The following is a 24,750-nucleotide window of genomic DNA, read 5'->3' on the forward strand; positions in this document are numbered from 1 at the left end:
TCCATCAGTGACAGACTGGATTAAGAAAATGTGGCACATATACACCATGGAATACTATGCAGCCATAAAAAAGGATGAGTTTGCGTCCTTTGTAGGGACATGGATGCAGCTGGAAACCATCATTCTTAGCAAACTATCACAAGAAGAGAAAACCAAACACCGCATGTTCTCACTCATAGGTTTGAACTGAACAATGAGATCACTTGGACTAGGGAAGGGGAACATCACACATCGGAGCCTATCATGGGGAGGGGGGAGGGGGGAGGGATTTCATTGGGAGTTATATCTGATATAAATGATGAATTGAAGGGTGCTGACAAGTTGATGGGTGCATCACACCAACATGGCACAAGTATACATATGTAACAAACCTGCACGTTATGCACATGTACCCTAGAACTTAAAGTATAATAAAAAAAAAAAAAGTAAAAAAAAAAAAAAAAAAGATTTTCAGGTTCATTTTAAGGACCAATTTCATGTTCTAATCAAAAGACTGTCATTTCACTTTTAAGACAGTAGAAGATTTACAATCTCTGTCCCCAGAGTCTGCTGAACTCAGACTTATGGGCACTCAGGTGATGCGTTTCTTTGGACTGCCCTTCAAGTTTGTCCTAAACTGATAATACCAACCTCCCATCAGCTTAGTATATCATAAGACTTTTGCTTGCTCAAGTGTCTGGAATAAAACTTCATTACGTTCTTTTTTCTCAGTACACTAGCTGCTGTTATGTGCACTCTATATTTACTATTTTAATTTTCCCCCTAAAAAGCTATTTGCATTAGCAGGAAAGCAGCCCAAGAAAATATCTTTATAAAAGTTGAAGAAATTAATCAGGTCAACAAGATAAAATACTTTAAGCCAAGTTAGATAGTAAATACTGCCTGCATCTGTCCACGCATGCAGTCATTCTTTAGCATCTATTTATTTTGCCTTGTATTTACAGATATGTTCCATTTGATGACTGACCTGTTCTACATTCTAGCATTTGTTAAATTCATGGGCTTCTTATTTTTAATGAGGATCTGTAGTTTGAATTCACCATTTACAGCACAATAGATGTGACTTTTGCTCCTAAACTCATTATTTCTCCCTCTCATTACTATTACTATAACTCTGAGACATTTTCTATCAGAGATTTAGTTGTTGTTGTTAAAAGCAGAAATCCCAGTGGATGCTTTTCCTATTCTTTTCATTTAAAATACAACCAAAAGATCTTATTTCAGTCTTATTCTGTAACAGCATAGTTCACTGAATACCAGATGAAAGTTATGCTATTTTCATTAAAATTCAAATTAATAAGCAAGATGAAAATATCTACTCTGGAAAGACAAATCCCTTTTGAGGCTATTTCGCAAACCAAAATAAGTTAAAAAAAAAATCTGTCTTGTTTTTATAAGTTAAAGTAGTGAAAAGACACAATAATTTTCTAAATTTAAAATTTAAATCTCAGAAGTGGTTTTGATTTTTAATTAAATTAATATTAACTCTTAGTCTTGTCAATGGATTAGCTGCCTTTCTATAATTATTTTCCTATTGCAAAATCTCTATTTTTCTATTGTGTTTATAAATATTTGTTCCTTAGGCTTAGATACTTTTTCCTATACCAATTCCAGAAAGATTTTTCAGGCTACAAAGTTGGATATGCATGAAAATTAAATGATATAAGAGGAGTTAGTTAACTCATTCAAACAATTCCAAAGGAGATGTGAAGGAATACCAGCCACTTGACTTACAAACTAAAAATTATTAATATAGGTAATTTACTAGAAGCTATTACTATGTCTTTGGTCAAAAAATTTACTGTAAAATTTTCAAGTAAATGTTAATCCAAATATTACAATCCCCACTAACTTTCTGTGTGGTGTCTAAAATTATTACCCAACCAATTTTCCCACAAGATGGAGTGGGAGGAATCACATAAACTACTGTATGAATCCTACACTCTGGAATTGTGCAAAGCAACAGTCCTATACCCAACACTGTGTGAAACTTTATTCTTTAATAATGATAAAAATCTAAAGCACAATTTTAAGGCAGCATTGTACTTTACCCAGAAGGCTTTTTCTGTACTTCAACAGTATAACTATTGAAAAGATTTTATTAGGATAAGAAAATCAGAATATAAGGTAAATACAAACATTGTTAATTTCCTTACTTCATTAAATTTTAAGTACCATCGACTCTCCCTTTATTAAAAAATAATTGTTCCTTAAAATTAAATATTAACTAAATTTGTGAAAGCAAGTCACATACTAAATATAGCAAGATTTAAACTAGAGATCACTTAAATAAGTTGACAGAGAAGTAAAAAATCACTTAATTTTGTTAAATTAAGTTTGGCCTAAAGCTGCCTCATTACATATTTTAACTTTGGCATAAAGGTTTCTCCATGCTTAGTGAACTGTAACCTAACTGGATGTGTAAACAGACTGTCACTTACTCTTGTACCAACCACAGAGTTGCAGCCAATCGCACACAGCCAGCTGTTCAAACTGTGTTCAAATAGGCTAAATGCTAAGCTGTAATCAATCCAGATGTTTCTGTACCTTACTTCCATTTTCTCTACTTCATTTTTCTTTTTCTTTTTTTCTTTTTTTAATCCATAAATATCATCCAACCATGTAGCAGAGTCGCTTTGAACCTATTCTGGTGGCAGGCTAGGGCAGGTGGGAGGTGCAGAGCTGATTTGTGAATCACTCTTTGCTCAATTAAGCTCTATTAAATTTATTTTTTCTGAAAAATTATCTTTTAACAACTATATTAAGATTTTTATGGTAATACATATTTTATTTGTCTCTGGCATGAGAATATTAGCTTCTGAAGAAGAGACTAGGCCTTGTTTAACTTTGTACCCCAATGTCTAACCCAAAATTATTCCTCAGGTATTATTCATACAGGCTGAAAAGAGATCCCCATAGTTCTCTCCTGAGAATGTGGACTTGTGTAAATGTAAGGGAAAGCAAAGTGAATAATACCTTTGTGATAAAAGCAAACACCATTTTATTTTATTATTATTTAAGGGGAAAACTTTAAGAATACCTAATACCATACTAGGAACAATAATACATATTTTATTTGTCTCCACCATGAGACTATTAGCTTCTAAAGAAGACACTAAGCCTTATTTAACTTTTCACTCCAATATCTAACTCCTAGCAAAATGTAGGCACTCAAAAAACATTTGCTGGCTGAGTGCAATGGCTCACGCCTGTAGTCCCAGCACTTTGACAGGCAGAGGCAGGCGGATCACCTGAGGTCAGGAATTCGAGACCAGCCTGGCCAACATGGTGAAACCCTGTTTCCACTAAAAATACACAAATTAGCTGGGCATGGTGGCGCATGCCTGTAGTCCCAGCTACTCCGGAGGCTCAAGCAGGAGAATCGCTTGAACCCAGGAAGCAAGGTTGCCGTGATTGCGCCACTCCACTCCAGCCTGGGAGACAGCAAGACTCTGTCTCAAAATAACATGAAATAATAAATTTTTAAAAATTGCTGAATAAAAACAGATGAAAGTCACCTAATCACCATATTTAGAACAGACAGTACAAAACGTTTTCAATATGTGTTTAGACTTGGACTTCAATCTCATATTGTGACCAGTTAATAAAGTAACAAGAAGACAATAAAGAAAAGTTGAAAGGGCATTAAAATAGGAAGAGTGGACAGAAAAAGACAGAGAAAGTTAGAAAGGGAGATAGGGCACAGCAGCAGAGGCCCTGAAAAACAAAGTCAGGTACGGCTCCGAGAGAGAAGTAGACAGGAAATCAAGACAGTGGTAGAGAAGAAAAAAAGCAAGGAGCATAGAATGGGCAAAATCCGATAAATGAGGAGCATTCCTACATCAAGTTTTATGAAGGCCCTTCAATCTGCAGTTCACCAGGCCATAAAGTCAGCATTTAAACTTCTCATTACTCATCTTTGAAGTGTGAATTAACTGGTGCATTACTATATAGAGTCTTGAGTGCGTATTTTTTCTAATTTTTAATTTTTCTATCATAGTGACCAGAACAAAATCATGCCTCAGCTCTTATTAATTCAGGCTGAAGAGAAATCCCAACCCCACTGCTCTATCCAGAAAATGTGAACTTGTTTAAATGCAAGGGGATCCTTTCTAAAGGTGAAGAACACCTCTGCGATTAAAAACAAACACCATCTAATTTCACTTTATTTAAGCTGAAAAACTTTCACAGTACCTAATACCATGCTGGGAACATGGTATGTAATCAGAATGATACTTCTAAACTCAGCTTTTTACATGTTCTTTTTTCAGTAGGGAATAGTGTTAATCTCCTGAAAAAGATTTTGAAACTAGGCATATGAATGTTCAAACCTATTTTCCAACTTTTACTCTACGTGATTTATCCTTTTTACTCCTTCTTGACTTAATTCACAGTATGGGATTTGATCATCCTGAGTTAAAGAATGGCTCTGGAAATCCCCTCAACTGTAAATAATCATTATTCCAGCTGAGCAACACATGTGATCACTGATCTCTATCATAATGGTTCTTTCACATTCACTGCACCTCTGGGCTTTGCTTTCTTTGGAAAGAAGTAAAAGAAAACTCATCATTATGGCTATAAGCAATAAGATATACAAAAAGCCCTATCTCCAAACCTCTGGTAACATCAGAAACAACAGATTATTCAAAGTAAAATTCAAGGCACAGGGCATGCTTAGAAAGGAAATGGGTTTAAAAAAAAAAAAAAAAAAAAAAAAAAAAAACACTTTACCACCTACTATCACAGAATAGCTGAATGAAAAGTGGCCAAGTCCAGATGATAAGTCTGTGTTCCTCCCTTCTTCCCACTTCCTTCTCTGTGTTCACTTCTGTTTCTTTCTAATTTGTCTAAGAAATGACTAGGAACCAACTGTAAACATACAAGTAGCTATATAGATATAAATATACTACACTTGGCATCGAAAAAATCATTCCTGGTCATTTGTATAAACCTATTATTTTTATAGCAAATTGATCATTTTTCTAACTAATTTATCATTTTTGAAGATGCTGAATTTTCTTTCCTGATTGATCATTAATTTTAACTTTAGGTTTCTCATTCTGCCTAAAACTGGACCAAGAAAACTTAGCCTGAAAATTGTTCAAGAAAAAAAATCATTTAATGATACTTGTTAAAGCAAGGTAAAGTAAACTCAGGATTGATTATGACTGATCATGATAGGTATAGAGACTAAAACAATGGGATTTTGTGGTGGAGGAGAGAGGCTAGGTCACCTCCTAACACAGCATGAGCAAGTAGGAATTTATAGTCAAGGAGCAAGGTGGGGATCAGTGGATAGAAAATTACTAAGAGGATATATCAGGGGTAAATGGGATTCTGGCTAAACCTACCCACAGGATTCTCACTAAAGTCATGGGAAGGGGATCAGACGTCACTTGGGGATGATGGAAAATGAGGAACCTGATCAGATATCAAGGATGGGGTTCTTGCTAAATTGACTTAGCTGGGTTATTTGCTAAAAATGGATTTACATGGAAAATGCTTATACAGGCCCTTTTACAGATGGGTCTAGGAGGAGGTTCAGGAACCTGACTAAAGTTTGGCCAAGAAAAAAATTGCTGTCAAGATACAATCTTAAGACCTTGGAGAGGTCAACATTTAAATAAATTTCTCTGGCGACTTTCTATTTAATGCAACTATGGGTCTGAGCTTTGAGATTTTACACATTAAGTTTCCATAAAACTTAGCATGAGGAGTCATATCTAATATAATTAGGTTGGAATAGCAGCAAAAAAAGTGACATACACTGTAAAATCCTCTCATAAAATGCCTTTCTCTAACATCAAGTGCCTATTCCTAATGGGGTGTGCAGTAAACATGTCCAAGTAGGGGGTATAGCAATGGAAATGATAGCAAATAAATTAAGATTAATAGTAATTGCCTCAGTAAAGCTAAATAGGCCAAAGAAGTCTTATAGAAGAAAGGGGTGTTGGGACAGGATCTGTAATCTAAGAAAAAAAGGATAATGAGACAAGCAATTAATATAATGGTCAAGATAGTAAGATGGGGAAGGACAATGATGTGAGTTAAACTATAAGGCAAATGACTGAATAAATATATCTTTTTAAAAAACGGCATGAAGGTGCTGAGAGAGGAAAAAAGGTTTCAGGTCCTTTTTATAATTAATTCAACTTATCTAGACTTATATGGACTATATAAGCTTTAAAATTTAATTAATGAAAATAGTCAGGATTTTTTTGGCATTTGTTTGTATCCATAATTATGTTTTGGTCAGAAATTGATGACAGACTACTCTGGGGCAAGAAAGTAGAGACCTTGTCTCATGAAAACACAATAATTAAGAGGCAGATGGAGGAGAATCTGGGAATGGTAGCTCTGCTACTTATTGGCTGCTATGATCCCAGAGCAGTACCTCCATAGCTTTGGTTCCCACTTTGTTCATCTATAGCATGAGGGGACACTGTATAAGATGTCTTTTCTCTCGTAGTCAGAAATAGCTAAGAGTTATAAAGCACTATATGGTTTTACTTGCCCAGTATATTATTTGTAAAACATCTAAAGTCTACTTCCTATTTTCATCAGTGTGGATCCCAGAGTCCTGCTACAGGACCATCAAACACACCATATGGCCTGTGGATAGAAAATAATTCTTTCATTTTACAAGAGAGAACCTGTATAAGTAGATGTTATCAGTGTGTACATGTATGTATATATGAGTGTGTGAGTAGGTCTGTGTGTTGATACACCAAGTATGTTTTTCAGTGTAATGTTTATACATGCTCATCAATTAAGCTGATATTTTCATCACTATTGATTCGTTTATCAGGAACAATAAGTCTTCATGACATCCAAAGAGAAAAAGTAAAAGGACTTAGAAAAAAGAGGACAGGAAAGGTATTTTACAATTTATCAAAACAAGATAATAAAGAGTTCATGTTTCAAAAAAAGTCTGTGAACAGAAAAGATATAATAGGGCCTTTATGATATAGAAATAGCCAACAGCAACATTAATTTGAATACATAGTAAGTTATATATGCATTTTGACTACTGGTTTTTAACTGAACCCTCCTCCAAGGGTTTGATAATCCTTCCCATCTGTTCCGCCAAAGAGGAGACTATGATCTAAGAAACAAGTCAGTTGAAGCCAATTTAAATAATCACAATCAATGAATGGCAAAGTGACCATAATACACCTTCTGAAAACAAGATATAAATATTCTCTGATATGTTCACTGACCCTAATATAATCAGCTAGGCTTCCTGAAGTGGACTTTCCATAATGGTTCACATAATAGATTAAATTCTAGCACTGAAAAACATCATATAAAATTTCCAGTCTGCCAAGCTTCCATTTTAGCATGTTACTTAGACTTCTTTCTGATCTGGCTAGTAACACATAGAAAACCCTGGAAAAAGGCTAGTTGAGCTTGTCAAAAATATTCTGTCTTCTGTATTTCTTATACAAAAGAGTAACTCTTCTTTGGTTGTCATGGCCACTGTCATATTGGAATTGGGAGAGTTTTATAAAAATTAAAGTTCATGAATCAGTGCATTTATATTCAATTAGTCATCCAGTCCATATATCTTATTCAAAATTAAATCTTCTCTCTCTTCTCATTATCGTCTGATGACCTTGTTTCCTATTTCACTGAGAAAAGAGCCATCAAAAACCAAACTTCCACATGCTCTCATTGTTGCTTCAACCTATTGGATCCATGCCCAAGTTCTCTGCCTTCCTCCCAGGATCAGAGATGAATCGTTTATTCTCCTGATTCAGTTTACTCTTGCTTACACACTGATTTTGCTCCTTAATCAGGTTTTGTTCCTTAATCAGATTTTGCTTCTTAATCATTAATTTTTCTCCACTCTCTGGAATAATGTTTATTAACATGAAAATATTCTCTTTATTAACATGAAAATATTCTGCCATGGCTCCCACCTTATAAATTTCCTTCCCCTTTCTAACCTTCCCTCAGTGCACTGCTTTCTTTTGTAGTAAAATTGATAGGCCACTAGTAAGACTAATAAAGAAGAAAAGAGAGAAGAATCAAATAGACACAGTAAAAAAAATTAAAGAAGATATCATATCACCACCCATCCCACAGAAATACAAACTACCATCAGAGAATAATATAAACACTTCTATCCAAATAAACTAGAAAATCAAGAAGAAATGGATTAATTGCTGAACACATACACCCTCCCAAGATTAAACCAGGAAGAAGATGAATCTTTGAATAGACCAATAACAGGTTCTGAAATTGAGGCAATAATTGATAGCATATCAACCAAAAGATGTTCAGGACCAGATGGATTCACAGCCGAATTCTATGAGAGGTACAAAGAGGAGCTGGTACCATTCCTTCTGAAACTATTCCAATCAATATAAAAAGAGGGAATCCTCCATAACTCATTTTATGAGGCTAGCATCATCCTGATACCAAAGCCTGGCAGAGACACAATAACAACAAAAAGGAGAATTTTAGACCAATATCCTTGATGAACATTGATGCAAAAATACTCAATAAAATACTGGCAAACCAAATCCAACAGCACATCAAAAAGCTTATCCTCCACAATCAAGTCGGCTTCATCCCTGGGATGCAAGGCTTGTTCAACATACACAAATCAATATATGTAATCCATCACATAACCAGAACCAATGACAAAAACTACATGATTATCTCAATAGAAGCAGAAAATGCCTTCGACAAACTCAACAGTCCTTCATGCTAAAGACTCTCAATAAACTAGGTGTTGATAGAACATATCGCAAAATAATAAAAGCTATTTATGACAAACCCACAGCCAATATCGTACTGAACGGGCAAAAATTGGAAGCATTGCTTTTGAAAACTGGCACAAGACAAGGATGCCCTCTCTCGCCACTCCTATTCAACATAGTGTTGGAAGTTCTGGTCAGGATAATCAGGCAAGGGAAAGAAATAAAGGGTATTCAATTAGGAAAAGAGGAAGTCAAATTGTCCCTGTTTGCAGATGACCTGACTGTATATTTAGAAAACCCCAACATCTCAGCCCAAAATATCCTTAAGTTGATAAGCAACTTCAGCAGTTTCAGGATACAAAATCCAAGTGCAAAAATCACATGCATTCCTATACACCAATAATAGACAAACAGCCAAATCATGAGTGAACTCCCATTCACAATTGCTACAAAGAAAATAAAATACCTAGGAATCCAACTTACAAGGGATGTGAAGGACCTCTTCAAGGAGAACTGCAAACCACTGCTCAACAAAATAAAAGGGGACACAAACAAATGGAAGACCATTCCATGCTCATGGTTAAGAAGAATCAATATTGTGAAAATGCCCATACTGCCCAAGGTAATTTATAGATTAAATGCCATCCCCATCAAGCTACCAATGACTTCTTCACAGAATTGGAAAAAACTACTTTAAAGTTCATATAGAACCAAAAAAGATCCTGCATTGCCATGACAATCCTAAGCCAAAAGACCAAAGCTGGAGGCATCATGCTACCTGACTTCAAACTATACTACAAGGCTACAGTAACCAAAACAGCATGGTACTGGTACCAAAACAGATATATAGACTAATGGAACACAACAGAGGCCTCAAAAATAACACTACACTTCTACAACCATCCGATCATTGACAAACCTGACAAAAACAAGAAATGGGGGAAGGATTCCCTATTTAATAAATGGCACTGGGAAAACTGCCTAGCTATATGTAGAAAGCTGAAACTGGATCCCTTCCTTACACATTGACTTAAATGTTAGACCTAAAACCATAAAAACCCTAGAAGAAAACCTAGGTAATACCATTCAGGACATAGGCACGGGCAAGGACTTCATGATGAAAACACCAAAAGCAATGGTAACAAACGTCAAAATTGACAAATGTGATCTAATTAAACTAAAGAGGTTCTGCAGAGCAAAAGAAACTACCATTAGAGTGAACAGACAATCTACAGAATGGAAGAAAATTTTTGCAATCTACCCATCTGACAAAGGTCTAATATCCAGAATCTACAAAGAACTTAAACAAATTTACAAGAAAAAAATGAACAACCCCATCAAAAAGTGGGCAAATGATATGAACAGACACTTCTCAAAATAAGACATTTATGAAGCCAACAGACACATGAAAAAATGCTCATCATCCCTGGTCATCAGAAAAATGCAAATCAAAACCACAATGAGATACAATATCACGCCAGTTAGAATGGTGATCATTAAAAAGTCAGGTAACAACAGATGCTGGAGAGAATGTGGGGAAATAGGAATGCTTTTATATTGTTGGTGGGAGTGTAAATTAGTTCAACCATTGTGGAAGACAGTGTGGCGTTTCCTCAAGGATCTAGAACTAGAAACACCATTTGACCCAGTGATCCCATTACTAGGTATATACTTAAAGGATTATAAATCATGCTACTATAAAGACACATGCACACGTATGTTTATTGTGGCATTATTCACAATAGCAAAAGACTTGGCACCAACTCAAATGTCCATCAATGATAGAGTGGATTAAGAAACTGTGGCACATATACACCATGGAATACTATGCAGCCATAAAAAAAGGATGAGTTAATGCCCTTTGCAGGGACACGGATAAAGCTGGAAACCATCATCCTCAGAAAATTATCACAAGGACAGAAAACCAAACACTGCATGTTCACATTCATAGTTAGGAATTGAACAATGAGAACACTTGGACACAGGGCAGGGGACATCACACACTGGGGCTTGTCAGGGTGAGGGATAGCATTAGGAGAAATACCTAATGTAAATGAGGAGTTGATGGGTGCAGCAAACCAACATGGTACAAGTATACCTATGTAACAAACCTGCAGGTTGTGCACATGTACACTAGAACTTAAAGTATAATAATAAAAAACAAAAAAGGAGAAGAAAAATATATTTAAAAAGAAATGCAAAATATAAAAGACAGGAAAATTGAAAACTCAGGCCAGAGATCCAACATTTCAGTAATAGAAATTCCAGAAATAAAGGGGAGAAATAATTGAAGAAGTTTACATCCAAAGAAGTAAATTTTACTTCTTTGCAGAATTAAAGTCTTCTGCACTGAGAGCTTAGCAAAATGGATAAAATGGACCCATACTAAGATATTCATCATGGAATTTCACACTACTGGAAATGAAAAGATTCTGCAGGCTTCTTCGTTTATGGAAGTGAAAACAAAAACAAAAACATTTGAACATAAAAGACTGGGAGGCATAATGGCTTTGACTTCTCAATAGCAACCCTGAGAGATTTAAACATCTGCAAATTGTTCGGTTGTTAAATAGTATTTACATAGGCATATGAATATACATGTAGAATACTGATCGCATGAAAAATAACGTATTACTATATTGGGAAGACTGAACAATAGGATGGATGTCGGAGAAGGAGAAGAAAACAGAGCTAGATCTTCATATTTCATGTTGTAAAGTCCATAGATAATAGCTAGATCTAAAACCAAACAGTAGTAATATAATTATATTATTTATCATTTACCTGAAGTTAAGTAGCAAATTATCAACTTAAAGAGATGAAAGTGGTTGCCTGTGGAAAGACATAATTGGGGGAGGTTGGGTGGGGGAAAGAAGAGACAGAAAGATTTCTTTTTCTCATAATACAACTTGTAGATCTGATAAATTCTTTAAATACATGTTTAAAGAACTGGTATGTATACCTTGGCTACAATCAAAAACTAAAACGTAGCACATAAAAATCTCTAGGTAAACCATAACATGGAATGGGTGCTAATTTCTATCAAAGGATATTTGTAGTCCTTCTATGGAGACAGGTGCCTATCAGCTTATATATGCATCTGAATATTGAGAGGTATCAGAATATTCTCTTTTACATGACATATTCTCTAGGTTGCCGTATGTCCTGGCATTCCCAGTAAAGTCCTATTTCTATACCTCATGTTCAGGCTAATTATGTAAAGTACCTCTTTTTACTCTCAAAGCATCCTGGTTGGAGAAAATTAGGTGGCTACCCTAATAATATTGCTCTCTCACACCTCTCTACATGTACACTTGCTATTTGTATTTGCACGCTGTTACGCTGCTAATAAAGACATACCCAAGACTGGGTAATGTTTACAGGAAAGAGGTTTAAAGGACTCACAGTTCCACATGGCTGGGGAGGCCTCACAATCATGGTTGAAGGCAAGAAAGAGCAAGTCACATCTTAAATGGATGGCAGCAGACAAGGAGAGAACATGTGCAGGGAAAGTCCTCCTTATAAAACCATCTGATCTCATGAGACTTATTCATTATCACGAGAACAGTATGGAAAAGACACGCCCCAGTGACTCAAATACCTCCCACTGGGTCCCTCCTACAACACATGGGAATTGTGGAAGCTACAATTCAAGATGAGATTTGGGTGGGGACACAGCCAAACCACATCACTATTCTTCTTACCTTGAATTCACTTTCCCAAATGTCCTGAGAAAAAGAAGCCTTCACATTTCTGTTCAAGTTCTACATCCTCATAAAGATTTTCTTGAACTAAAAATTTTTCCTGTCCATTTTTACACTACATATATAACTTCATTACAATAGATATTTAACTGTATTGCAGCTGTTTACATGTTGTCTTCCATTAGAGCATAAGTTCCATGAAAGCAAGGATCATGTCTCTCCATTGCTGATGGTCCAGCACTCAACACAGGCTGCACAGAGTAATCCACGCAATTCTCACTGAATAAATGAAGTTACCATTTATCTTATTATATAACACTTAATTTTTAGATATATATGTTCTAAAAAGCCTTATCCTTATATAGGATACTGACAATTCCATTCTGATATGATTTATCCCAACCATAAAAAAATTCTAGGCATAATTCCATTCCTATATTTAAACTAAAGACTGAGAGTTTGTAATTATAAATTTGTAGTTGAGTTTGAATACCTCCATTGTATATATGCTCAAACATATAATCTACCTGTCTGTATGTATTTCAGCAGCTAAGATAAATTCACAAATAATCTTAGCATTATACATTGTCAGATGAACATGGCAAACAGATAGAATTCGATGTTTTCAATTTAATAATCAAATATATAAATGCCTTTCTGACTCTTTTCTTTTAAACTGAATTCAGATTTTCATCTTATCCAGTTTCATGTGAAGGTGAATTATGCTGGAAATTTTAAGGGAAGTTAGACTAAAACAACTGAAGGTGCATAAAAATATTCCTTTTCTATTGTAAACTACTGTCCTTTTATGCATGTAAAAATCACGTGGAGATGTTGAAAAATAAAGATTCCCAGGACTTGGTGTGTGTGTGTGTGTGTGTGTGTGTGTGTGTGTGTGTGTGTGAGTATGTATATATTAGATTATATATTAAACTCCAGATATACATACACATACAATATTATTTATTATATTAATATACAATGTGTTATATAGTATACATATATTTAAATATCTTATTATTTATAAGCATAGATATATTTACATCTTGCAGTGGATAACAGGTTGAATTATTTGAGAATTCAGTAGGATAGAGACTTGGATGTAAAACTAAGTTGCTTTAAAGAAAATAAAGAAACGTAAGCTTTCTTGCATAGTTGAGTACATGAACTAAGGTTCACTCTCACCTGCACATGCAGCTTTGACACTGTAAGTGAAGCTGAAGAAATACTTTATTTAAAAATTAAAACATCAACTCAGGGAGCAAATGTTCTCAGAGTGAGAGGTGTACCCCACAACAGACCCTCCTTATCTTTTCATTCAGGGTGGGGCGGAGGAAGTATGTAGGTGGGTTGTCTGATTTGAGTCTGCTGAGAAAGATAGGATCTGCCCACCTGAGCACAGCTTGCCCCCAACATCTCTCACAGGTACAGAGGCCAGTAATAGCACAGGAAACTTATGATAGCCATATACAATAATCAACCTAATCTTTCACATAGTAAATATGAACAACTAAGAATCATGTTACCTAAAACAATAACACACACAAAAAAAGAAAGATCAAAATGAATGAAAAACAATTGATTCAGGAGGAAAAAGTATAGTTCCAGTAAGAGAATTTGGGACCCAGAGCAAGATGTCCGAATAGGAACAGCTCCAGTCTCTAGCTCCTAGTGCCAGCGACACAGAAGATGGGTGGTTTCTGCATTTTCAACTGAGGTGCCAGGTTCATCTGACTGGGGAGTGCCAGACAATCAGTGCTGGTCAGCTGGTGCAGCCTGACCAGCGAGAGATGAAGCAGGGCGAGGCATCGCTTCACCTGGGAAGCACAAGGGGGAAGGGAATCCCTTTTTCTAGCCAGGGGAACTGAGACACACGACACCTGGAAAATCGGGTAACTCCCATCCTAATACTGCGTTTTAGCAAGGGTCTTAGCAAACGGTACACCAGGAGATTATATCCCACACCTGGCCCAGAGGGTGCCATGCCCATGGAGCCTCCCTCATTGCTAGCACAGCAGTCTGCAATCTAACTGCAAGGCAGCAACAAGGCTGGGGGAGGAGCGCCCACCATTGCTGAGGCTTAAATAGGTAAACAAAGCCTCCTGGAAGCTCGAACTGGGTGGAGCCCACAGCAGCTCAAGGAGACCTGCCTGTCTCTGTAGACTCCACCTCTGGGGACAGGGCATAGCTAAACAAAAAGCAGCAGAAACCTCTTCAGATGCAAATGACCCTGTCTGACAGCTTTGAAGAGAGCAGTGGATCTCCCAACACGGAGGCTGAGATCTGAGAACGGACAGACTGCCTGCTCAGGTGGGTCCCTGACCCCTGAGTAGCCTACCTGGGAGACATTCCCCACTAGGTGCAGACTGACATCCCACACCTCACATGGCAGGGTACACCCCTGAGACGAAGCTTCCAGAGCAAGTATGAGAGATGAACACTCGCTGACCAGTAATATTCTATCTTCTGCAGCCTCTGCTGCTGATACCTAGGCAAACAGGGTCTGGAGTGGACTTCAAGCAAACTCCAACAGACCTACAGCTGAGGATCCTAACTGTTAGAAGGAAAACTAACAAACAGAAAGGACACCTATACCAAAACCCCATCAGTACATCACCATCATCAAAGATCAAAGGCAGATAAAACCACAAAGATGGGGAAAAAGCAGGGCAGAAAAGCTGGAAATTCAAAAAATAAGAGCGTATCTCCCCCTCAAAAGGAAAGCAGCTCATCACCAGCAACGGATCAAAGTTGGATAGAGAATGACTTTGACGAGTTGAGAGAAGTCCATCAAAATTCTCAGAGCTAAAGCAGGAATTACGTACAGAGGACAAAGAAGCTAAAAATCTTGAAAACAGAATGGAAAAATGGATAACTAGAATAATCAATGCAGAGAAGGCCATAAACGAACAGACAGAGACAAAAAACATGACATGAGAAATACATGACAAATGCACAAGCTTCAGTAACTGACTTGATCAACTGGAAGAAAGAGTATCAGCGATTGAGGATCAAATGAATGAAATGAAGTGGGAAGAGAAGTATAATGAAAAAAGAGGAAAAGGAAATGAACAAAGCCTTCAAGAAGTATGGGATTATATGAAAAGACCAAATCTACGTCTGATTGGGGTGCCTAAAAGTGAGGGGGAAAATGGAACCAAGTTGGAAAACACTCTGCAGGATATCATCCAGGAGAACTTCTCCAACCTAGTAAGGCAAGCAAACATTCAAATTCAGGAAATACAGAGAACGCCACAAAGATACTCCTCGAGAAGAGCAACTCCAAACACATAATTGTCAGATTCACCAAAGTTGAAATGAAGGAAAAAATGTTAAGGGCAGCCAGAGAGAAAGGTCGGATTACTCACAAAGGGAAGCCCATCAGACTAACAGCAGATCTCTCGGCAGAAACTCTACAAGCCAGAAGAGAGTGGGGGCCAATATTCAACATACTTAAAGAAAAGAATTTTCAACCCAGAATTTCATATCCAGCCAAACTAAGTTTCATCAGTGAAGGAGAAATAAAACCCTTTACAGATAAGCAAATGCTTAGACATTTTGTCACCAGCAGGCCTGCCCTACAAGAGATCCTGAAGAAGCACTAAACATGGAAAGGAACAACCGGTACCAGCCATTGCAAAAACATGCCAAATGTAAAGACCATGGATGCTAGGAAGAAACTGCATCAACTAATGAGCAAAATAACCAGCTAATATCACAATCACAGGATCAAGTTCACACATAACAATATTAACCTTAAATGTAAATGGACTTAATGGTCCAATTAAAAGACACAGACTGGCAAATTGGATAAAGAGCCAAGACCCATCAATTTGCTGTATTCAGGAGACCCATCTCACATGCAGTGAAACACATAGCCTCAAAATAAAGGGATGGAGGAAGATCTACCAAGCAAATGGAGAACAAAATAAAGCAGGGGTTGCAATACTAGTCTCTGATAAAACAGACTTTAAACCATCAAAGATCAGAAGAGACAAAGAAGGTCATTACACAATGGTAAAGGGATCAATTCATCAGGAAGAGCTAACTATCTTAAATACATATGCACCCAATATAGGAGCACCCAGATTCATAAAGCAAGCCCTTAGAGACTTACAAAGAGACTTAGACTCCCATATAATAATAATGGGAGACTTAAACACCCCACTGTCAACATTAGACAGATCAACGAGACAGAAAGTTAAAAAGGATATCCAGGAATTGAACTCAACTCTGCACCAAGCGGACCTAATAGACATCTACAAAACTCTCCACCCCAAATCAACAGAATATACATTCTTCTCAGCACCACATCACACTTATTCCAAAATTGACCACATAATTGGAAGTAAAGCACTCCTCAGCAAATGTACAAGAACAGAAATTATAACAAACTGTCTCTCAGACCACAGTGCAATCAAACTAGAACTCAGGACTAAGAAACTCAATCAAAACTGCTCAACTACATGGAAACTGAATAACCTGCTCCTAAATGACTACAGGGTACATAACGAAATGAAGGCAGAAATAAAGATGTTCTTTGAAATCAATGAGTACAAAGATACAATATATCAGACTCTCTGGGACACATTTAAAGCAGTGTGTAGAGGGAAATTTATAGCACTAAATGCCCACAAGAGAAAGCTGGAAAGATCTAAAATGGACACTCTAACATCACAATTAAAAGAACTAGAGAAGCAAGAGCAAACACATTCAAAAGTTAGCAGAAGGCAAGAAATAACTAAGATCAGAGCAGAACTGAAAGAGATAGAGACACACACAAAAAAAAAAAACCCTCCAAAAATCAGTGAATCCAGGAGTTGGTTTTTTGAAAAGATCAACAAAATTGATAGACTGTCAGCAAGACTAATAAAGAAAAAAAGAGAGAAGAATCAAATAGATGCAATAAAAAATGATAAAGAGGATATCACCACCGACCCCACAGAAATACAAACTACCATCAGAGAATACCATAAACACCTCTACACAAATCAACTAGAAAATCTAGAAGAAATGGATAATTTCCTGGACACTTACACTCTCCCAAGACTAAACTGGGAAGAAGTTGAATCCCTGAATAGACCAATAGCAGCCTCTGAAATTGAGGCAATAATTAATAGCCTACCCACCAAAAAAAGTCCAGAACCAGATGGATTCACAGCTGAATTCTACCAGAGGTACAAGGAGGAGCTGGTACCATTCCTTCTGAAACTATTCCAACCAATAGAAAAAGAGGGAATCCTCCCTAACTCATTTTATGAGGCCAACATCATCCTGATAGCAAAGCCTGGCAGAGACACAATGAAAAAAGAGAATTTTAGACCAATATCCCTGATGAACATTGATGCAAAAATCCTCAATAAAATACTGGCAAACCGAATCCAGCAGCACATCAAAAGGCTTATCCACCAGGTTCAAGTGGGCTTCATACCTGGGATGCAAGGCTGGTTCAACATATGCAAATCAGTACACATTTCTGAGTATCCTCAGAAATAATACCAGACATCTACAGCCATCTGATCTTTGACAAACCTGAGAAAAACAAGAAATGGAGAAAAGATTCCATATTTAATAAATGGTGCTGGGAAAATTGGCTAGCCAGAAGTAGAAAGCTGAAACTGGATCCTTTCCTTACTCCTTATATGATAATTATTTCAAGATGGATTAGAGACTTAAACGTTAGACCTAATACTGTAAAAACCCTAGAAGAAAACCTAGGTAACACCATTCAGGACATAGGCATGGGCAAGGACTTCATGTCTAAAACACCAAAAGCAATGACAACAAAAGCCAAAATTGACAAATGGGATCTAATTAAACTAAAGAGCTTCTGCACAGCAAAAGAAACTACCATCAGAGTGAACAGGCAACCTACAGAATGGGAGAAAATTTTTGCAATCTACTCATCTGACAAAGGGCTAATATCCAGAACCTACAAAGAACTCAAACAAATTTACAAGAAAAAAACAAACAACCCCATCAAAAAGTGGGCAAAGGATATGAACAGACTTTTCTCAAAAGAAGACATTCATACAGCCAACAGACACATGAAAAAATGCTCATCATCACTGGCCATCAGAGAAATGCAAATCAAAACCACAATGAGATACCATTTCACACCAGTCAGAATGGCAATCATTAAAAAGTCAGGAAACAACAGTTGCTGGAGAGCATGTGGAGAAATAGGAACACTTTTACACTGTTGGTGGGATTGTAAACTAGTTCAACCATGGTGGAAAACAGTATGGCGATTCCTCAAGGATCTAGAACTAGAAATACCATATGACCCAGCCATCCCATTACTGGGTATATACCCAAAGGATTATAAATCGTGCTGCACACATGCACACGTATGTTTATTGCAGCACTATTCACAATAGCAAAGACTTGGAATCAACCCAAATGTCCATCAGTGACAGACTGGATTAAGAAAATGTGGCACATATACACCATGGAATACTATGCAGCCATAAAAAGGGATGAGTTTGTGTCCTTTGTAGGGAGATGGATGCAGCTGGCAACCATTATTCTCAGCAAACTATCGCAAGAACAGAAAACCAAACACCGCATGTTCTCACTCATAGGTGGGAATTGAACAATGAGATCACTTGGACACAGGAAGGGTACCATCACACACTGGGGCCTATTATGGGGAGGGGGGAGGGGGAAGGGATGGCATTGGGAGTTATACCTGATGTAAATGACGAGTTGATGGGTGCTGACGAGTTGATGGATGCAGCACAGCAACATGGCACAAGTATACATATGTAACAAACCTGCATGTTGTGCACATCTACCCTAGAACTTAAAGTATAATAATAAAAAAAAAGAAGACATATAAATGGACAAGATATATGAAAAAAATGTTCAATATCACCAATTATCAGGGAAATGCAAATCAAGACTGCAAGAAGATAATACCTCACTCTAATCAGAATGGCTACAATTTAAAAAATCATAAAACACCAAGTGTTGATGAGGATATAGAGACAAGAGAACCTTGACAAACTGCTGGTGGTAATATAAATTAGCACAACCATTATGGAATACCGTATGGAGGTGGACTGATCATAATATCAAAAGTTGTTTATATTGTTGCATCATTCAGTCCCTGTAACAACTTTATCTCCATTTTATGTGTTCAGAGCTGAGGCTCAGAAAGAATGACTTATGTTAATGATTACAATAAACAAGTTCAAAAGCAAAAAAATAAAAATAGAGAAGAGAACTTAAAAATAACTTTCATTAGTATTCTAGGATTCATGAATGTACTCATTCATAAACAAGAACAAACTAATATACAAAAAGTGAATAACAGAATAAGTAAAAGTCCATGAAAATTAAGAATACAATTACCAAAATTAAGAAAAAAATTGATATTTAATTGGAAATAAAGAAGCCTCTCAAAATGTAAAGCAATACAAAAGATGACAAACATAAAATGTAGATCCAAGAGGTCCAACATCCATGTAAGGAGTGTCTCTGATGACAAAGAACAAAGGCAATCAAGGAGAAGAAATAATTATACAGTGGAAAAAAAAAACTCCAGAGCCCAAGACATGACATTTCAGAAAAAAGGGTTCATTCAGGAAATGTGGTTCAGGATCAATTTAAAAGAACCCATATACACATCCTCATTAAATGTCAGACCATCTCAAGAGGTGTTCCTTCTCATTCCTTTCTCTGGATCTTCTGCTTATCCTTGACTTCTAAATTGTGCACATCAGGGCTCAATATTTTTGCTTCTTCTCTTTGTCTCTTCTATACTTCACTCATTTACTATTGTCTCATTTAGACTCATCATTTTGAATGCTATCTATGCCTTGATAACTGCCAATTTTATATCTTCATTTCCAAGCTCTCCTGAAAATTCCTGAAATCAAATCAATTTGCTTCCTGTAATCTAACAGACATTTCAAGAAATGACTAAAGTAGAACTTTCACCTTAATCCCTACTTCAAATTGATCATTTCCTAGTCTTGCCCATCTCAGTAAGCAGCAACACCATTAATTCAGTAGCTCAGGCCATAAAGCCATGAGACATGCTTAACTCTTCTCTTCCTCATTCTATGCATACAACCCACCAGCAAAGCCAACATCTACCAGAAGTTTGAAAGAAAGATGTGTTCAAGAGGAATATTAATTGCCTAAAACTATTGTGAAATTGCATTTTCTCTCTCTTTTATCCCTCACAACTCTGTTTTATTAATTGTAGCTTTCATTCAAAACAACACGTTCTTTAAGAACATGAGAATGTATCTCCTTGTGTATAGCACAAATACTGTAAGTTCTACAGTAAATAATGTTTGGACCAACGGAGGCAAGATGGCGCACTTCCAGGTTCTTCATCACCAACTTTTGCCGCGTGCGAAAACGCAGCCGGCACCCGGGAAGGTGCAGATCAACTGGGCATGCGCCAGGTGAGGTCAATCCGAAGAGACCAAGATTTACCTGGCTGCACCTACCCAAGGCCCCCAGACACGCCCCTGCCCCGCCTATTGCCCTCCCACTCCCAGAAAATCCGCTCCAGGCAAGAGCGCCACGCAAACTTCTTCAGCCCCCACTCTTGTCGGGACTGCATCAGGAACTTCCTCCCAGAGCTCCACCAGGGGATTTCACCGGGCGACTCCCTCGGCCTCCTTTGCCGGAGACCGACGGACCTCACCCTCCACACCTTATTCCCTGAAGCCAGGTGACCAAAAAATAAATTTGCAGTTTTGCTCCTAGCCTTGCCTACTCGCTGGTTCTTTTGTACTTGCTCTGGTGGTCTTAGAAAAACAAATCAAATAACACATAATATTTTAAATGTTGGCAATTGCTTTTAAATTTTAAATAATCAAAGTGTGAAAGAAATTTATATTTATGAAGTTTAATGTAAATTTTATAAGCCTTGAAATTATAAAAGTAATTTAAAAGCAGGAGTCAGTAGGTGGAAATAGATGTGGAAAAAAACACAGGAACAAAAAAAAAAATCTCTGCTCTTACAATGTAGGAAACTAGGAGACATTGTGAAAAACTGATGGGTCAAGACATAGAATTTGTATGATGGTAAGTAACAATGGAACTTTTCAAAAAATGCCTGGTAGGGACTGGAGTGGGGGAGAGAGGACAAGTACGAGAGACATCAATGTCCTATGTGTAACAGAGGGGAATCAATAGCTATTTTTAAACTGGTACATTAACAAGGAACACACATGCACATTGTTTAAGATTTAGATTTAATCTTAAGAAAAACTAACCATAAAGTGATTAAAAATAATCATTTCTGATGAGTGGGAAAGGAGAAAAGGGTAATGAGCCTTACATTTTATTTAGCAACCTCCTGGTTTAGGAATTAAATGAACAAATAAATCAAAATATTAACAAATAATGAAGCAGATAATTACATTCAATCTAGTTCTGTGTATTTTCACACATATTTATTTCAATAAGATGTTATAAGGAAATACCAATTTTTGTTTCACTGGTAGTATCATAAAGGACACAAATACTAATTTAGGCCATGTTAGTGAAGTTTTTATTTTTAATCCACTACATAAATACAGAGATTGGTTAGCTACTATCTGGTGAAAATATATTGATGCTAGGGTATGCATTTATTAAAGAATTCTATTTTTAAAATCCTCCACACCTAGACCCAGAAAAGCTCACACACTGATTCACTGTAATTATCTCCTCAAAGTATTACAGGCCTATAGACTCCTCCAAAGTGAGACACTGCAGTTTTGAACACAGTATTTTCATTGTTGCTAATGCTACCTCTTGTACTACTTCTATGCTTATAAACATAGCACTATTTTTACCTTGAATAATGCATGGCTTGGTGGCCTGCAATATTAAAATAGAAGTCTGTTGTGTGCTTCATTTCATTGGTGTGCCCAGTGGCCTCAATCCAGTGTCCTATTGGGAGACAATACACACCATCCACCAAGTTGTTTTCATTGTAAGTACAGCAACGGTCATGATGAGGGCCATTGCCTAGAACAAGAAGAAATGATAAACAAAGCAATTAAATCAGTGTTTGGTTTAAACATCCTCAAAGCGGCTGATACAAAATTAATAGCAAGAAAAAAAAAAGATAAAGCTACTTAATCTACACATTTCAGTATAAACAAAAAAGACTAGAGTGAAAAACAGAACAGTAGGAATTTGTAAAGAGCTACTTATGAAAATCAGTGTTTTACTCCCTTTGAGTACATGGGTTATAAAAAGCATGTTAACTTTCAGAGTTTCATGGTACCTCTCAGTGCTCTAAGAGGCAATTATGAATCACTTTGCAGGCTGAGAAACTCCTAAAAAAAGTTTTTAAAGCTATTAATGCCCCTGTATTACACAATTCTATTTTTTTGGTATGCAAATTTATAAATTAAATCAGGAATAAAGTGTTTTAGTATCAGCTCAACCAAAAAATGCATAATTACAAATAAATGCATCAATACATAATAAATGATCACATCAAATCTACTTTACAGGTAAAACAGTTATTATCATTATTTTCAAATGAGGAAAATAAGTCTCACAGAGATTAACTAGCTTGCCCAAGGTCATAGAACTAGTAGTGCGGCGCTAGTAGCAACCTGCCTCTCCTAGTCCCCCACCTTTTCGGCATGATGCCTTTGTGATGCTCCCTGCTGATGTCATATGCACAAAGACACACCATCTTCCTTAGAGTGCCATGGATCAAAGGAAGCAGAGACACATCTCTAAAAATATTATTTGCCTATTTCACGATTTCTGTGCAGTATCAACTACACTAGTTGCTATGGTATGAATGTTTTTGTTCCCCCAAAATTTATATGTTGAATTCCGAACACCTAAGGTGTTGGTATTAGGAGCTGGGGCCCTTAGGAGATGATTAGGTCATAAAGAAGAACCCTCACCAATGTGATTAGCTCCCTTATAAAAGAAGGATGAAAGAAACCCCTCGCTCCGTTCCACCATGTGAGAAAACAGCATGTCGCCGCCGTCTATGAACCAGAAAGTGAGCCCTCACCAATCACTGAATCTGGTATGCCTCAATTTTAGACCCCCCCAGCATCCAGAACCGTGAGCAATAAATTTCTATTGTTTATAAGCTAACCAACATATGGTGTTTTGTTTACAGCAGCCCAAATGGTCTTAGATACTAGTAAACCTTGATTTCTATAAAAATTATAATTCATACATTATTTTTATTACCTTTTCATTATCCCATTTCAAATCATGCCTTTCTTTATACTACCTAATTATAATATACTGTAAGAAAGACATGTAAGCAAACTAAATGTATGAGTGATTTACAAAAATAAATCACATCTGTTATGAATATAAAAATGTGATTCATTTGTTCTTTTCTCCTTGCTCTGTCTTACAAAATATTTAACCTAAATTTGCTTGGCATAAGCTCTCAAAACATCCTGAAATTATTTGGTGTTTCTTTGAGTTATAACTCCTTCCATCAGACAGAAGGTACAGGATGACTCCCTTAATAAACCATTATTGATCTTCCTAGATCCGTCACCTCTTTTTTCTCTTAATGGATGTTTTTTCTCAATGACTACAAGGCACTGCACCACATCTCTATTATCCTTCATTTTTAATAGATAAAATCCAAACTATACTAGCAACTTCACTTCTAGAAACATATCCAACAGAAATATTAATAAGAAAAAAGAATCTCTGATGCATACAGAGATACATGTGTATAGTAATACTATTTTAATAGAAAATACTGTAAACCATAAGTTTTTTTCATTCTTCTACAAATGTTTATTGAGGCAGGTACTATGCTAGGTCATGTTAAGAACTCAGATATTTATCATAAGAGCAACTAAAAATTTGAAATATTCTAAGCAGGCATGTAACATAACCAGATTTTATTTTGAGGATACCTCTCTGGCTACAGAGTAAAAAAGTAATTTAAGAACAATCAGACAGAAGCAGAGAGTCCATTTTAAAAACTACTGTATTGGCCTAGGTAGTTTATGATGAAGCTTGGTCACAGACATTGAAAGGATTACGTAGATTCAGGAGGGAAAAGCCACAGGACTTGATTAATTGGAAAAGGAAGGTGAAAATGAAAGGGGATCAATAATGACTCCTAAGCTTCTAGCGAAAATAATTCAATATACAGTGGTACTATTCACTGAGATGCAAAATCTGAAAGAGGCTGTAAGGAAAGATCATCTATCCAGTTTTGGCAATGTTGGGTTGGGAGTGCTCTTTAGATATCCAAAAGGAGTCGTCAAACAGAGAGCTGGAGTTATTGATTTGATATTAAGACCAGAAATCTGAACTAGAAACATAAATATATGAGTAATTTGAGTGTAAATGGTAATTGAAATAGGAACATAGAT

The 24,750-nt window shown here is 36.6% G+C and overlaps 1 protein-coding gene across 4 annotated transcripts in view; it reads right to left on the reverse strand.

The window, feature by feature from the left end:
• EPM2A (EPM2A glucan phosphatase, laforin) overlaps positions 1–24,750 on the reverse strand; it is a 134,363-nt gene that overhangs the window by 56,113 nt on the left and 53,500 nt on the right. For all 4 annotated transcript variants that reach the window (XM_026447395.1, XM_026447398.1, XM_026447397.1 and 1 more), the window contains exon 2: positions 22,219–22,393. In XM_026447395.1, the coding sequence (XP_026303180.1) occupies positions 22,219–22,393 (175 nt within the window). The remainder of the gene's footprint in view (positions 1–22,218; positions 22,394–24,750) is intronic.

This window comes from Piliocolobus tephrosceles, chromosome 5 (assembly GCF_002776525.5).
Source record: "Piliocolobus tephrosceles isolate RC106 chromosome 5, ASM277652v3, whole genome shotgun sequence".
Lineage (NCBI taxonomy): Eukaryota > Metazoa > Chordata > Mammalia > Primates > Cercopithecidae > Piliocolobus > Piliocolobus tephrosceles.